General features: G+C 42.0%; 1 protein-coding gene across 1 annotated transcript in view; it reads left to right on the top strand.

Annotated features, from left to right (window-relative positions):
* Positions 1–13744, top strand: part of fbn2b (fibrillin 2b) — a 73856-nt gene that overhangs the window by 57018 nt on the left and 3094 nt on the right. Inside the window, exons 27-64 of the mRNA XM_067596912.1 lie at positions 154–279; positions 585–710; positions 881–1003; positions 1107–1232; positions 1471–1596; positions 2013–2135; positions 2329–2451; positions 2563–2688; positions 2794–2916; positions 3320–3442; positions 3923–4084; positions 4230–4298; positions 4470–4595; positions 4717–4842; positions 4999–5148; positions 5266–5337; positions 5449–5574; positions 6268–6393; positions 7016–7141; positions 7348–7464; positions 7841–7969; positions 8077–8196; positions 8436–8561; positions 8775–8927; positions 9057–9122; positions 9215–9340; positions 9675–9794; positions 9901–10023; positions 10196–10327; positions 10457–10582; positions 10810–11016; positions 11137–11262; positions 11463–11585; positions 11853–11969; positions 12146–12274; positions 12403–12522; positions 13034–13265; positions 13457–13613. Coding sequence (XP_067453013.1) covers positions 154–279; positions 585–710; positions 881–1003; positions 1107–1232; positions 1471–1596; positions 2013–2135; positions 2329–2451; positions 2563–2688; positions 2794–2916; positions 3320–3442; positions 3923–4084; positions 4230–4298; positions 4470–4595; positions 4717–4842; positions 4999–5148; positions 5266–5337; positions 5449–5574; positions 6268–6393; positions 7016–7141; positions 7348–7464; positions 7841–7969; positions 8077–8196; positions 8436–8561; positions 8775–8927; positions 9057–9122; positions 9215–9340; positions 9675–9794; positions 9901–10023; positions 10196–10327; positions 10457–10582; positions 10810–11016; positions 11137–11262; positions 11463–11585; positions 11853–11969; positions 12146–12274; positions 12403–12522; positions 13034–13265; positions 13457–13613 — 4877 coding nt within the window. The remainder of the gene's footprint in view (positions 1–153; positions 280–584; positions 711–880; positions 1004–1106; positions 1233–1470; positions 1597–2012; positions 2136–2328; positions 2452–2562; positions 2689–2793; positions 2917–3319; positions 3443–3922; positions 4085–4229; positions 4299–4469; positions 4596–4716; positions 4843–4998; positions 5149–5265; positions 5338–5448; positions 5575–6267; positions 6394–7015; positions 7142–7347; positions 7465–7840; positions 7970–8076; positions 8197–8435; positions 8562–8774; positions 8928–9056; positions 9123–9214; positions 9341–9674; positions 9795–9900; positions 10024–10195; positions 10328–10456; positions 10583–10809; positions 11017–11136; positions 11263–11462; positions 11586–11852; positions 11970–12145; positions 12275–12402; positions 12523–13033; positions 13266–13456; positions 13614–13744) is intronic.

Below are 13744 nucleotides of genomic sequence, written 5' to 3'. Positions count from 1 at the left end.
AGAAATACACAAATGATAAACCAGAATGTGAAATCAGTTCAGTCCAAGTTCAATTTTTCCATTCAGGTCCTCTCTTTCCTTAATCTTTTTTTTTTTTTTTTTAAACTTTTTATTCATTTTTCCCTCCACTTCTCTGTTCGTCTCTGCTGACAGACATTGATGAGTGTGAGAGAAACCCACTGTTGTGTCGTGGAGGAACCTGTCTGAACACAGAAGGGAGTTATGAGTGTGAATGTCCCACCGGACACTCGCTCAGCACAGATGGATCTGCCTGTGAAGGTGGGTCATACATCATACATAAGCATTCACACACACATTCACAGGGCGTCATACATCATTCTCAGCACATCCAAAGGTAGTTTAAAAAGCTCGGATCATCAGTCAGATCTTTTCTCTTCTTGTTGAATAGTTGACATTTGACACAATTTGGCTCAACATATTGGCAATACAATATCAAAATCTTGATAAGTAATTATAAAGTTACTTTTAAGTAGAGGAATGTGTGTAATTGTTCATTTTTAGGTAGACTACACTACATTGTATGTAATGCATAATTCTCTGTACTTTCTTGCCGGTACCATCAGATGTGAATGAGTGCCAGCTGAGTGACAACTTGTGCAAGAATGGCCAGTGTGTCAATATGCCGGGAACCTACCAGTGCTCCTGTGACACCGGTTACCAGGCCACACCAGACCGTCAGGGCTGCGTTGGTGAGTGAAGCAGCAAAGTTCTTCCCAAAAATATACATGAAATTTGCAACTTTTTGCATACATGCAACACTGCAAATAATAATGATTATTGTTCCTTTAGTGTTTTGGGCTTACGTACATTCTGTTACTGTCACATGTGCCTAAACTGTAATTATGACCTCTCTTTGTAGATATTGATGAGTGCACCATTATGAATGGAGGCTGTGAGACCCACTGTACCAACTCAGAGGGCAGCTACGAGTGCAGCTGTAGTGAGGGCTACGCTCTCATGCCTGACCTCAGGACCTGTTCAGGTAATGATATGTATGATATGTGCAGTATATCTCTACTTTTCCATAGACATTACATTGAATATATGAATAAATGCATTGATAACTATTTCTGCTGCTTTTTTAGATATTGATGAGTGTGAGGAGACTCCAGACATCTGCGATGGAGGCCAGTGTACCAACATTCCTGGGGAATATCGCTGTCTGTGTTACGATGGGTTCATGGCTTCTATGGACATGAGGACCTGTATCGGTGAGAAAAAAAAAAACATTCTGCAATCCTTCTCCTTTCATACTTGTCTATTCTCTCTATATACTTGTCTTTCTTTAAATCTCATTCTCACCTTCATCTTTTTGTCCAGTGTTTTTTTGTCTACCTCATTCATTTATTCATTCAGTCTCTGTCTCTGTCAGTCTCATTCTCTGTCAGTCTACTCTCTAAGGCCAACGTTCACATAAGCATCTATGTCTGTCCATTCCTCTCTGCCCAGATGTAAATGAGTGTGATTTGAACCCAAACATCTGTCTCCACGGTGACTGTGAGAACACCAAAGGCTCCTTCATCTGCCACTGTCAGCTGGGATACTTTGTCAAGAAGGGATCCACGGGTTGCACAGGTACACACACACACACACACACACACACAAAAAAAAAATCAAGGTCGGAGAGGTCTGGGCCTCTGTGTGTCCATATCTGAGTTGAGCGTAAAGACAGTTTATTCATGCATACAGTAGTTCAAGGTCGACATTTTTTAAGATAATAATTAATTCATAGCATACTGTACCTGGAGACCCAGTCACCAGCCTCACTACTAATAGAATTAAAAAGTTTCTGCTCAGCAAAAAGCAACATTTTCACATCTCTTTGCACGTCATTTAAAAAGGAGCATTTCACTCAAAGAAACTACAGTAGAGCTCTGATATTGTTTATATTCTTGTGTTTTTATTTTGTTCATGTTTTAAGGGAAATAACTGGTTTTAAAAAACAGTGCTACTGTCTATTTATTGGCTAATTGATCTTAAAATCTCTCCAGATATTGATGAGTGTGAGATCGGGGCTCATAACTGCGACATGCATGCTGCCTGCATCAACGTGCCTGGAAGCTTTAAATGTCGCTGTCGAGATGGTTGGATTGGAGATGGCATCAAGTGCGTGGGTGAGTATGTATCCGGATTATCTTAGCTGTGATGTGATTTGAAAACCAGATAGTTTTACACTGAAAGACGAGTTTCAAAGAGAAAAATAAAACAACAAAAACGTCTCTGGTACTCAAGAAAATTGGACTTTTGACTGGCTTGATTGAGTTCTGCCATGAATTTTATCACACTTTTTTCTCTCTATCCCTATAGATCAGGATGAGTGCTCTGGCGAGGACCATAACTGCAACCCGAACGCAGACTGTGTCAACACACCAGGATCCTACAGGTGCACATGTAAGGAGGGCTTTAATGGAGACGGCTTTTCCTGCTCTGGTAAGATTGTTGAAACTTTCCAACTCAATCCTGATTGAACACTAGCTACTGTGTGTGCAGTGAGCTTCATGCCCAGAGAGTTTGTTAACACACTGGTCCGTTCTGTTTCAGATATGGATGAGTGTGCAGACAATGTGAACCTGTGTGAAAATGGCCAGTGTCTGAATGCTCCGGGCGGCTACCGCTGCGAGTGTGAGATGGGATTCACTCCTACAGAAGACAGCAAGGCTTGTCAAGGTTCCTAACTTGTTCTGTCACATTTTACTCTCTTCTTTTTATTGTTCTTTTTTTATACAGGTAGTATAACTAACATTTCCCCTCTCTCTGTCGTCTTTGCCACAGACATCGATGAGTGTAATTTCCAGAACATCTGCGTGTTTGGCACGTGCCAGAACCTTCCAGGGATGTTCCGCTGTGTGTGCGATGATGGTTATGAACTGGACCGCAGCGGAGGAAACTGCACTGGTCAGTGAAGCACTTTTGTAATGTATCTCTAAAATCATTTATTTTAGAGGTTGAACAGACTCAAATAGCTTGGCCGAGTTTCCTTTACAATAATAGCCTTCATTCATGCTTCCTATTTCCGTGCAGAATTATTTGACCAAACCAAATATTCCATTGCAGATAGTATTTCTTTCAATTAGAGTAATAGAAATCACATCTGAACAACTTCTATGCAATAAATAATGTGATCTACTCTAATTTATTTGCACCCTGGCTCAGATTATGGCATAAAAAATATTTAAAATAACAAAAAGTGGAAAAAGTATGTGAGCTTTGTTCTTTTACAGCAGCTTATAAAGTAATGGGTTCATGCAGTTAAGAAGTTATGTGTAACTGAGCTTGTACGTGTCACTGTGTACTGCAGACATCAACGAGTGTGCGGATCCTGTGAACTGCATCAACGGGCTGTGTGTGAACACTCCGGGGAGCTACCTGTGTAACTGCCCACCTGACTTTGAGCTCAACCCCACTGGTGTGGGCTGCGTGGGTGAGTCATACTGAGAGCTTGCAGGTTTGGCAAGGTTGATATGAGCCAAACTGTTTACAAATATGAAGAAGACCATGATTCATGTCATTCATGAGTGAATCAGGGAATCCCTTATGGAGGACTAAATCTGATTCATCAGAAAAAAGATAAGCATTAAGAACATTCAAAAAATGAATGAATACATCAAATGCATAAAGATATTATCTAGTATAGTCTAGAGCAGGTTCTGCATCATTCATACAGTACTTAAACTGTAGGAAGCTATTAATAGTTCCCACTTTACTGTGTACAATACATACAATCAGTTAATAAAATCAATGCATTAGATGAGTATTATTAAGCCTGAGAACTCGGTTACAGGATGCAGAAGATGCAGCTTTTATGCAAACCAAACTATACTTCATTTGTGGACTCACAGTCTCACCATCCTATTACATAAAAGACTTCATGCATTGATGAGTAAATATGCGTCTCTCTCAGATACCCGTGTCGGCAACTGCTTCCTGGATATCAGTACACGTGGTGACGGAGGAATCTCCTGCAGTGTGGAGATCGGAGTGGGTGTGACCAGAGCTTCTTGTTGCTGCTCCCAGAGAGGAGCCTGGGGAAACCCCTGTGAACTGTGCCCTGCCCACAACACCAGTATGTATCACATGGCCTCGACCAAGCAATTCATTTTTATACTTATTTAAAAATGCACATCTACATGCTATAGTTAAATAAGCAGATTTTCTAACAAATATTTCACAGTCACAGTAACAAGCTGTATTTTTGTCTCTGTCTATAGCGGAATATAAGACTCTCTGTCCAGGAGGAGAGGGATTCAAACCCAACCCCATCACTGTCATCCTGGAGGGTAAACCATCCACTTTTCTTTGTTTTATTGAATTCACAATGGCAGCTGCAACTAGAATGTGTTGCAGCAAAACACTGAAACGGTTTTACCCTCTACTTCATAATTTTTTAGATATTATATAAGATGAAATTAGTGTCATATATGGATCTAACCATTTGAATGTTTCTTTAGATATCGATGAGTGCCAGGAGCTGCCAGGTCTCTGCCAGGGTGGAAACTGTGTGAACACCTTTGGCAGTTTCCAGTGTGAATGTCCAGGAGGCTACTATCTCAATGAGGAGACTCGCATCTGTGAAGGTAAAGACTGAAAAAATGTATTTAAACTGAGTGACTTGAATTGACAAACTCATGCTGTATTATCACTATGCCCCTCCTTCATATTTTTTTTTACTATCTGTCATTATTTCTTTATGTGCAGATATTGATGAATGCACAGCCCACATTGGGATCTGTGGGCCTGGTACCTGCTACAACACTCTAGGCAACTACACCTGTGTGTGTCCCCCTGAATACATGCAGGTCAATGGAGGAAACAACTGCATGGGTAAGTGCGTGGGACCTCTCATGGACAACAAGAAAATGTTAATTCTCTGTCTCCTCATTTTACATTCACAGTCATTTCTAAAAGTCAGACCTTTCTGAAGAGCATATCAGCTTTTTGATTTAGACTGAATGTCTTTCTGTTGTTCGGGTAATGCAGACATGAGGAAAAGTGTGTGTTACCGTAACTTCAATGACACATGTGAGAACGAGCTGTCCTTCAACATGACCAAGAAGATGTGCTGCTGTGCCTATAATGTTGGAAAAGCCTGGAACAAGCCATGCGAGGCCTGTCCTACTCCTGCTACCCGTAAGTGTCAAAAAGAAACTGACACAAATCAACTACCGTTCTAAACCAACTAACACTGAAACTACGAGAATACATTTTATTATTGTAATTGAGACAGTCCTGTCCTTTCTGTTTCAGCTGAGTACCAATCACTGTGTGGTAACCAAGCTCCTGGCTTCATCATTGACATCCACACTGGCAAGCCAATTGGTAAGGTCAATCTGGTCAAAACTGGCTGAGTACAGACCTTCAAAACATGATTATCCAAGTTTAAAATGTTACAGGTTAGGTTATAACATCTTCTGGTGTTGTTCTGTGCAGATATTGATGAGTGCAGGGAGATCCCTGGTATCTGTGCAAATGGAGTGTGCATCAACCAAATCGGGAGCTTCCGCTGTGAATGTCCAATGGGCTTCAGCTACAACAATATATTGCTCATTTGTGAAGGTAAAACTCGGGCCTCAGCTAACTCTTTTTTATCTCTCTCACACTTCCTTTCTGTTCTTCATTCTGTGTATCATATTATAGGTGAAGATAACTATCTGTGAATTTAAAAGACATTTTGTAAACACATGTAATTATGAGACAGTCAGTGCATGGTGGTATAACATAGACTTCCTGCTCTTTTGCTTCTTCTGTTTCCTGTCTCTCTCTGACCTTTTCTCTCACACACATAAATGCACACACATACACATCTCTTATCCCTGTCACTACTTTATGTCCTCTTGTGACCCTGCTGCTGAATCATTCTATATTTATGTGTCTCTCATACTGTACAGTATACAGTACACTCATTGCCAGCACAAACACTTACTACACACACACACCTACAAATACAGATACACTGACTCACTGCCTGAGAGCCACTTTTACAAGCAGTCCACTCAGTGGAGTTAATGCTGCCTTTTCCCACATGAATTACGTCCTTGTAAAGACAAGTATAGTGGCTCTGAATGGAAGCACCTGCCAGGACCTTCAATCATCCAGAACCTGCCAGGACTGTCTGAACTGTATCTCAGCCAAAATGGCGCCATTGTGTTTTCTCTCCTGCTGTCCACGAGCTGACAGCCTGCTCCGGCCAGACAGTTATAGAGCGTGTGATTGATGTCCGCTGCTTCTCTCTTTCTTCTTCCCGCTCAGATATTGATGAGTGTAACAGCGGGGACAACCTGTGCCAGCGCAACGCCAACTGTATCAACATTCCAGGCAGCTACCGCTGCGAGTGCTCGCCAGGCTTCAAACTGTCCCCCAGTGGGGCCTGTGTGGGTGAGTCCAGTCTGTCTGACAGACCTTTCTAGGGTTTTCCATCTTAAAATAACAGGGAGGTGGACAGATAGAGTAAATGTGTTGGTGATGGGAGGAAAATGTAAGACAGTGGCATCCCTTGTCGAAGGAAAATCATTAAAATTTATATTTACTGGACAGTGGGAAAGCTGCTGAGATGTTTTATACCAGCCTCTGACTAAATACTAGTTTCAGGACTTCATATAAATTGGAGTTCATGCAATATGTACATAATGTTAGTGCTGAAAAGTCAATTGCTTGATCAACAGAAAATTAATTACTAACAATTTTGGTAATTGAATCAATATGCATTAATCAAGCACAGTTAAAAGCACAATTTGCTGATTTTTGTCTATTGTATATAATTCTTAATCAAATATTTATTGGTTTTTGACAAAAAAAAACAATATGAAAATCATGGGGTCTGATAAATTATTATGGGAATATGTCACAATATTGAAAAAATAGTCAACATATCAATGAATAAAGGAAATTGTTATCAGTTGCAGCTCTATATGATACATTAATCTGCTTTCCACTGCTGTCTCTCTCTCTCTCTCTCTCTCTCTCTCTCTCTCTCTCTCTCTCTTTCTCTCTTTCTCAGACCGTAATGAGTGCCAGGAGATTCCTAATGTGTGTAGTCATGGAGAGTGTATCGACACACAGGGAAGTTACCGCTGTCTCTGCCACAATGGCTTCAAGGCCACTGCTGACCAGACCATGTGCATGGGTAAGAGAGACATCTAAACTTAAACACACAGCACTTTGTTACATGTAATCCTGCACTATTGTAAGTCAATATCAGCCACATAATACACAATTTTTTTACATTTACTTGGTGGTACTGTATCTTTTCAGTGTCACTCTTACATAGCCACTGTGCTGCTGCATGACTCAGTTTCTTGAGATGTTGCTCTCTCTCTCTGTGTATTCCAGATATCGACGAGTGTGACAGACAGCCATGTGGTAACGGTACCTGTAAAAACACAGTGGGATCCTACAACTGTCTCTGCTTCCCTGGCTTCGAGCTCACACACAACAATGACTGCATGGGTATGCATCATGTACTGTTCTGCTCTACAGAGGTCAACAGCAGTTAGTGCTTTATTTTAAAGGTCAAAGTCTTGACAAGAGTTCAGATGTTATATTATTATGATAACCTATAAATTCCAGATAAAAAATAGACTACCCTTTTCTGTAGCAATATTTCATTTGTTGAGACATAAAATTAAACTTAAACATAAAATTTGAAGTATTTTGACTGTCTTTATAGGATAATATATATGACTATAGATGATATCTTTCTGCCTGGAAAAACATTAACTTCTGCTCACGTAAAATCTTTTGCTGTTGGTGGTGTTTGCTGATAGGTATCAAAAATCAGGGGAATGTCTGGAAAGTCCTAATCCTCTCAATGTCTACCTAACAGATATAGATGAGTGCAGCGCCCTCCAGGGCCAAGTGTGCAGGAACGGACAGTGTATCAACGGACTTGGTTCCTTCCAGTGTCTCTGTAATGAGGGTTATGAGAATACGCCTGATGGGAAGAATTGTGTTGGTAGGTGTACAGGAATTGTTTAAGCTGAGAGGGGTTTTATATATAGGTTTTCATACAGACAAATAAACACACATTGCCTAATTTTTTCATTGTCCCATTTTTCACAGATATCAATGAGTGTGTGAGTTACCCCGGCACTTGCTCTCCAGGAACTTGTCAGAATCTTGATGGATCCTTCAGATGTATCTGCCCTCCTGGCTATGAGGTGCAAAATGACCAGTGCATAGGTAAGACACGAACATACACACACACATACAGGGATAGACACACCTCAGTTCAGAATAAAGGCTCCAAACATACTCAAGCTAGCTTGTTCAAATAGCCAGAGTCCTGATAAACAGCTACACTTAAATACCAGGGTGTCTGAGACATCACTGACTGAGCCATCTGGTCAGACACACACACAATCTCTCACACATGCACAGTGATCTGAGACCCCATCCCGTTTTTTACTCTCCCTTCCCAGATATCAATGAGTGTGAGGTGGAACCTAACATCTGCCAGTTTGGCACCTGCACCAACACCCCTGGCAGCTTCCAGTGTTCCTGTCAGCCAGGCTTCGTACTCTCCGACAACAAACGGCGCTGCTATGGTGAGAGAAGCTGTTAATTAACATTGGGGCACAGCAGACAGTGTCGATGAGCAGCTGTGTGAGTTATCTCTCCAATGAATGTTGTGATCTGACATACTTTATTCCCTTCACTGAGGTAGAAGAAGGTTCTTGTCTTTGTGTGTCTCGCGGATGACAGATCAGCTTCTATCAGCTCACATTTGAATTTACTGGATCTTTTTTTTCTTATGACAGATACCAGAGAGAGTTTCTGTTTCACCAAATTCGACGCAGGAAAATGCTCCGTCCCCAAAGCCTTCAACACCACCAAGGCTAAGTGCTGCTGCAGCAAGATGCCTGGAGAGGGCTGGGGACTTCCCTGTGAGCTGTGCCCACGAGAGAATGAAGGTGTGTAACCACACACACACACACACACACACACACACACACACACACACACACACAGCTGTAATTAAGACATACATGTGCACATGATGACATTTGTAAAATAATGAGGTTTACTTTGTGTCTCTCCAGCTGCTTTTAACACTCTGTGTCCATATGGCCATGGAGCCCTGCCTGGACCAGGCGATGCTCGTGAAGGTGAGTGCTGCAACGTACATAGAATCCCTTGAGTCTGAAGAAAAAGTGGGAATATGTTAAAAAACATGCTACTTTTCTCTTTCTTTCTCTAGATATGAATGAGTGTCTGGATAACCCGGGCATCTGCCAGAATGGTATCTGCATCAACACAGATGGCTCGTTCCGCTGTGAATGCCCCTTTGGATACAACTTGGATTACACTGGGGTTAACTGTGTTGGTAAGATAGTTTCTGTAATTTAAGTAACCTTTAAGTAATCTGCAACATTTCTTTTAGTTAATGTTTCAATACCAACTGATGTCATATATCAGTTACTCTAGCCCTGGATACTTAGAAGAAAATTTGAGCAAAATCAGTGTCTTAAGATTAGCAACCTGGGTCTGATATTATTTTCCTACTGTAGCTCCAGAGTCCAGCTTTTTCCTGCATAACAGCCTGGTCTATTTTTGGGCCAACATTTAAGCAGCTAATGACTGCTTTTAAAAATCTATGTTATAAATGTTTCATTGATTTAATTGCCTCCTCTATCTATTCCCCACTCTGTCTTCTCCAGACACTGATGAGTGCTCCATTGGAAACCCATGTGGAAATGGAACCTGCACCAATGTGGTGGGAGGCTTCGAGTGTTCATGCCAGGAGGGCTTCGAACCTGGACCCATGATGACCTGTGAAGGTCAGTCATTCACACAGTAACACTCATGCACATTCGCACGGGTACACTTGTTTTCTGCATCGTTTGACATTAAATTAAACCACCCTGTCTCTTTTCTTGACTGCAGACATCAACGAGTGCTCCCAGAATCCTCTGCTGTGTGCCTTCCGGTGTGTCAACACCTTTGGCTCCTATGAGTGTATGTGCCCTGCTGGCTATGTGCTGCGAGATGACCAACGCATGTGTAGAGGTGAGAAGGCACAGCAGATATCCTGTTTGCAAAGTGTCACTTTTATCTGCTTTACTCCTGTCATCTCTGCTTTTTCACTCCTTTTTCCCCATTGAAACAGGCTTTAATAGTTTTCATTTTAGCTAACTGTTGTAGTTTTACCTACTGATCGTCTCTCATTGTCTCCTGACAGACCAAGACGAGTGTTCGGAGGGTCTGGATGACTGTGATTCCAAGGGTATGACTTGTAAGAACCTGATTGGTACCTTCATGTGTATCTGCCCACCTGGCATGCAGCGCCGACCAGATGGAGAGGGATGTATGGGTGAGTAAAAATCTTTCAGCTAATGTGAGAGGTTCACTTCAGTCCTCACATATTATATGCTGTTGTTACTGGAATTACTTGCCTCTTCACACTCTTCATTCTCTGATCTTTTGCTCTGTACTCCGGCAGACCTGAACGAGTGCCGCGCCAAGCCTGGCATCTGTAAGAACGGGCGCTGCGTCAACACAGTGGGAAGCTACCGCTGCGAGTGCAATGACGGCTTTGAGCCAAGCTCTACTGGAACTGAGTGTATTGGTAAGACAAATTCTGCTGAGGAACATGTTGTTACACACTGTGAAGGTTGGGATGTCATAACTGAAGTTGTGCTGATACGCTACTTTTAAATTTAGCCAAAAAAAGTGCATGCAATCGCTGCTGTGGAAACTCAACATCCATAAGTGAATGAATCGAGTTTCATCTTAATTTCCAAAATAAACAAATAATGATGTGTTTCTCTCTTCAACTCCAAACATCCCCTTCAGACAACCGAAAGGGCTTCTGTTACATCGAGGTTCTGCAGACAATGTGTCAGCAGTCGTCCACCAACAGGAACAGTGTGACCAAATCTGAGTGCTGCTGCAACACGGGCCGAGGCTGGGGGTCCCAGTGTGAGCTCTGCCCGCTACCTGGCACAGTACAGTACAAGAAGATGTGTCCACTTGGACCTGGCTACACCACCGACGGTAGAGGTAAGAAGCTAAGTAATGATACTAAGTGACACTATGCTGTGCTGCTATGCTGTTCAGAGGAGCAGAGTTGCGTGGAGAATGAGAGCACACACACGTCATAAAATGTCTCTCTACTTCCAGACATCAACGAGTGCCAGGTGATGCCAGATCTGTGCCGGAACGGTCAGTGCATCAATACCATTGGATCCTTCCGCTGCCACTGTAATGTTGGATACAAGACAGACTTCACTGCAACCTCATGTGTTGGTATGGCTGTTCTCTCTCTGTACTGCCTCTATTTCTTTATATTACTATCAGTCAGTTTGGTTTTAAAGGATTTTGGTTTTATAAACACTGACTACTGCCACAGTATTTCAGCAATATATTGATAATACTGGTATCAAACATTTGCTGCATCATCCTCGCTCACATTTCTTATTGTTTGTTTCCTTGTATTCATATTCCAGATACGGATGAGTGTGCTCTTTCTCCCAAGCCCTGTAACTTCCTGTGTAAAAACACAGAGGGCAGCTACCTCTGCTCCTGCCCCAGAGGATACAGCCTGCAGCCAGATGGAAAGACCTGCAAAGGTAAGTGGACTGGGTTATTACTCCATAAAAACCATGAGGTGCTTCTTAATGATCTTTTTAATAGTTAGCTATCTTAGTAATTAACACACCAGCAGTCTGGGTTCTGTTTACTACTCCACTAAAGGGATGAGTATAATCATAATTATCATTTGTATGTTACAATTGAAACATTGCTCTCATACCATTTGTATGAACAAGCTTTATGGCTTTGATGCTTCATTCCTGCATGTTATTTGCTTTTAATGTTCTTTCTTCTCTCCCTTTAAGATCTGGATGAGTGTTCAACCAAGCAGCATAACTGCCAATTCCTCTGTGTCAACACCATTGGAGGCTTCACCTGCAAGTGTCCTCCTGGCTTCACCCAGCACCAGACTGCCTGCATTGGTGAGTACATGACTGGAGAAGAGCAGTGTTATCCTGCATCCAAATAAGGTTTGCATTAAGTGAGGTAGATTGAGGAAATTAGAGGAGAATTACAGGTGATATTTGTCTAAAAAGAACAAAAAAGGTAGTTTTAATGAAAATAAATTCTTAGTGATGTGTTTCTTCTCTCTTTGCAGATAACAACGAGTGTACAGGTCAGAGCAGTGTGTGTGGTTCACAGGCCTCTTGTGTCAACACACCTGGTAGCTTCAACTGTGAATGCTCTAAAGGTTTCTCCTTGGACACCACAGGACTGGAGTGTGAAGGTAAGCAGACCCCCTCAAATTCGGTTAGATGTAGTTAAGAGAGTCACATATCTGTGTCACACTGTAAAATGGAATGTGAATGTGCTGAGAATAAGAAATTGAGCAGTCTGTATGTTCATTTTTCTTAGATGTGGATGAGTGTAGCAGTAACCACCGCTGCCAGCACGGCTGTCAGAACATGCTGGGAGGTTTCCGCTGCGGCTGTCCTCAGGGCTACGTGCAACACTACCAGTGGAACCAGTGTGTGGGTGAGTTACAGTGACTGAGAGTGTGTGAGTTTCTCATCATGACAGTAATGAACATGAAGGCACCAGTGGTGGTAGGACAGAGAGCCTGCAAAGTTCATTAAGGTCATTTTCAAATTATTTTAAGGCTGCAACAATACAGTATGTTTATCTGTAGTGTAAACAGAAGTATGGTAGGAATTGATCCAAGCAAACCTCTGATCATGTTTCTCCTCAAATTGTAAGCATCAAGTGATTGAGGAAACTTCCTTATTACTTTCATCATCGTCATCATCACAATGATAAATAATTTGTATGTGAAAATAAATCAATAGTCCTGAAGTATCAAGTAGGATAAAAGTATAAAGACCAATTGTTTCATAAGTTTAAGAAGCCCTTTCTCCTTAAATAAGATGACACATACAAGATGTGACAGTATTGCTACATGCAAAACAAATGTTACTTACCATGTATCATCTTTTAACACACTCGCCTACTTGTGCTCTGTCTGAACCTTCTTTTCTTTTCCCTGCAGATGAGAATGAGTGTCAGGCAGGAACAATGTGTGGCTCTGCTTCCTGCTACAACACACTGGGCAGCTACAAGTGTGTGTGTCCCTCTGGCTTTGACTTTGAACAGAGTGCTGGTGGCTGCCAAGATGTGAATGAGTGCTCTGTGGGCAACAACCCCTGTATCTACGGCTGTTCCAACACGGACGGAGGCTACCTGTGTGGCTGTCCTGGAGGTTTCTACAGAGCTGGACAGGGGTAAGGGAACACAAATTAGAGTTTCATTTCAGAAACTGGCATGTATCAAGTGAGATAAGGATCTTGCTTGAAAGTTGCTTTCGACCAGAAAAAAAAATTGTTAATTGTTGCCCATGAATTTGAACTTAACTGTCTTCTTTCTAACTCAACACACTGACCTGTCCCACTCTGACTGTTTTTTCTCCATCCAGTCACTGCATAACAGGGTCAGGTTTCCCAGGTCAGTTTGGTGGTGATGGTGAGGATGATGACAGTCTGTCTCCTGAGGCCTGCTACGAGTGTAAGATCAATGGAGGAGGAAAGAAAGGACGACACAAGCGCAATGCTGATGAAAATGACCTCAACCAGGTACATGTGTAAACAAACTGCTTCTCAATGCTTGTCTCAGTTCCTGTCAGTTTCAGGGTCGAGACTGGTTCACTTTTGATCATTGTAGGAAATGTGGTGTGTTCAGATGTAAGAAAACTAGTTGAGGTCTG

The sequence above is a fragment of the Thunnus thynnus genome, chromosome 8 (genome assembly GCF_963924715.1).
Source record: "Thunnus thynnus chromosome 8, fThuThy2.1, whole genome shotgun sequence".
NCBI lineage: Eukaryota > Metazoa > Chordata > Actinopteri > Scombriformes > Scombridae > Thunnus > Thunnus thynnus.
Note: the sequence above shows the minus strand (reverse complement) of the source record. Positions and strands in the feature narration are given on the sequence as shown.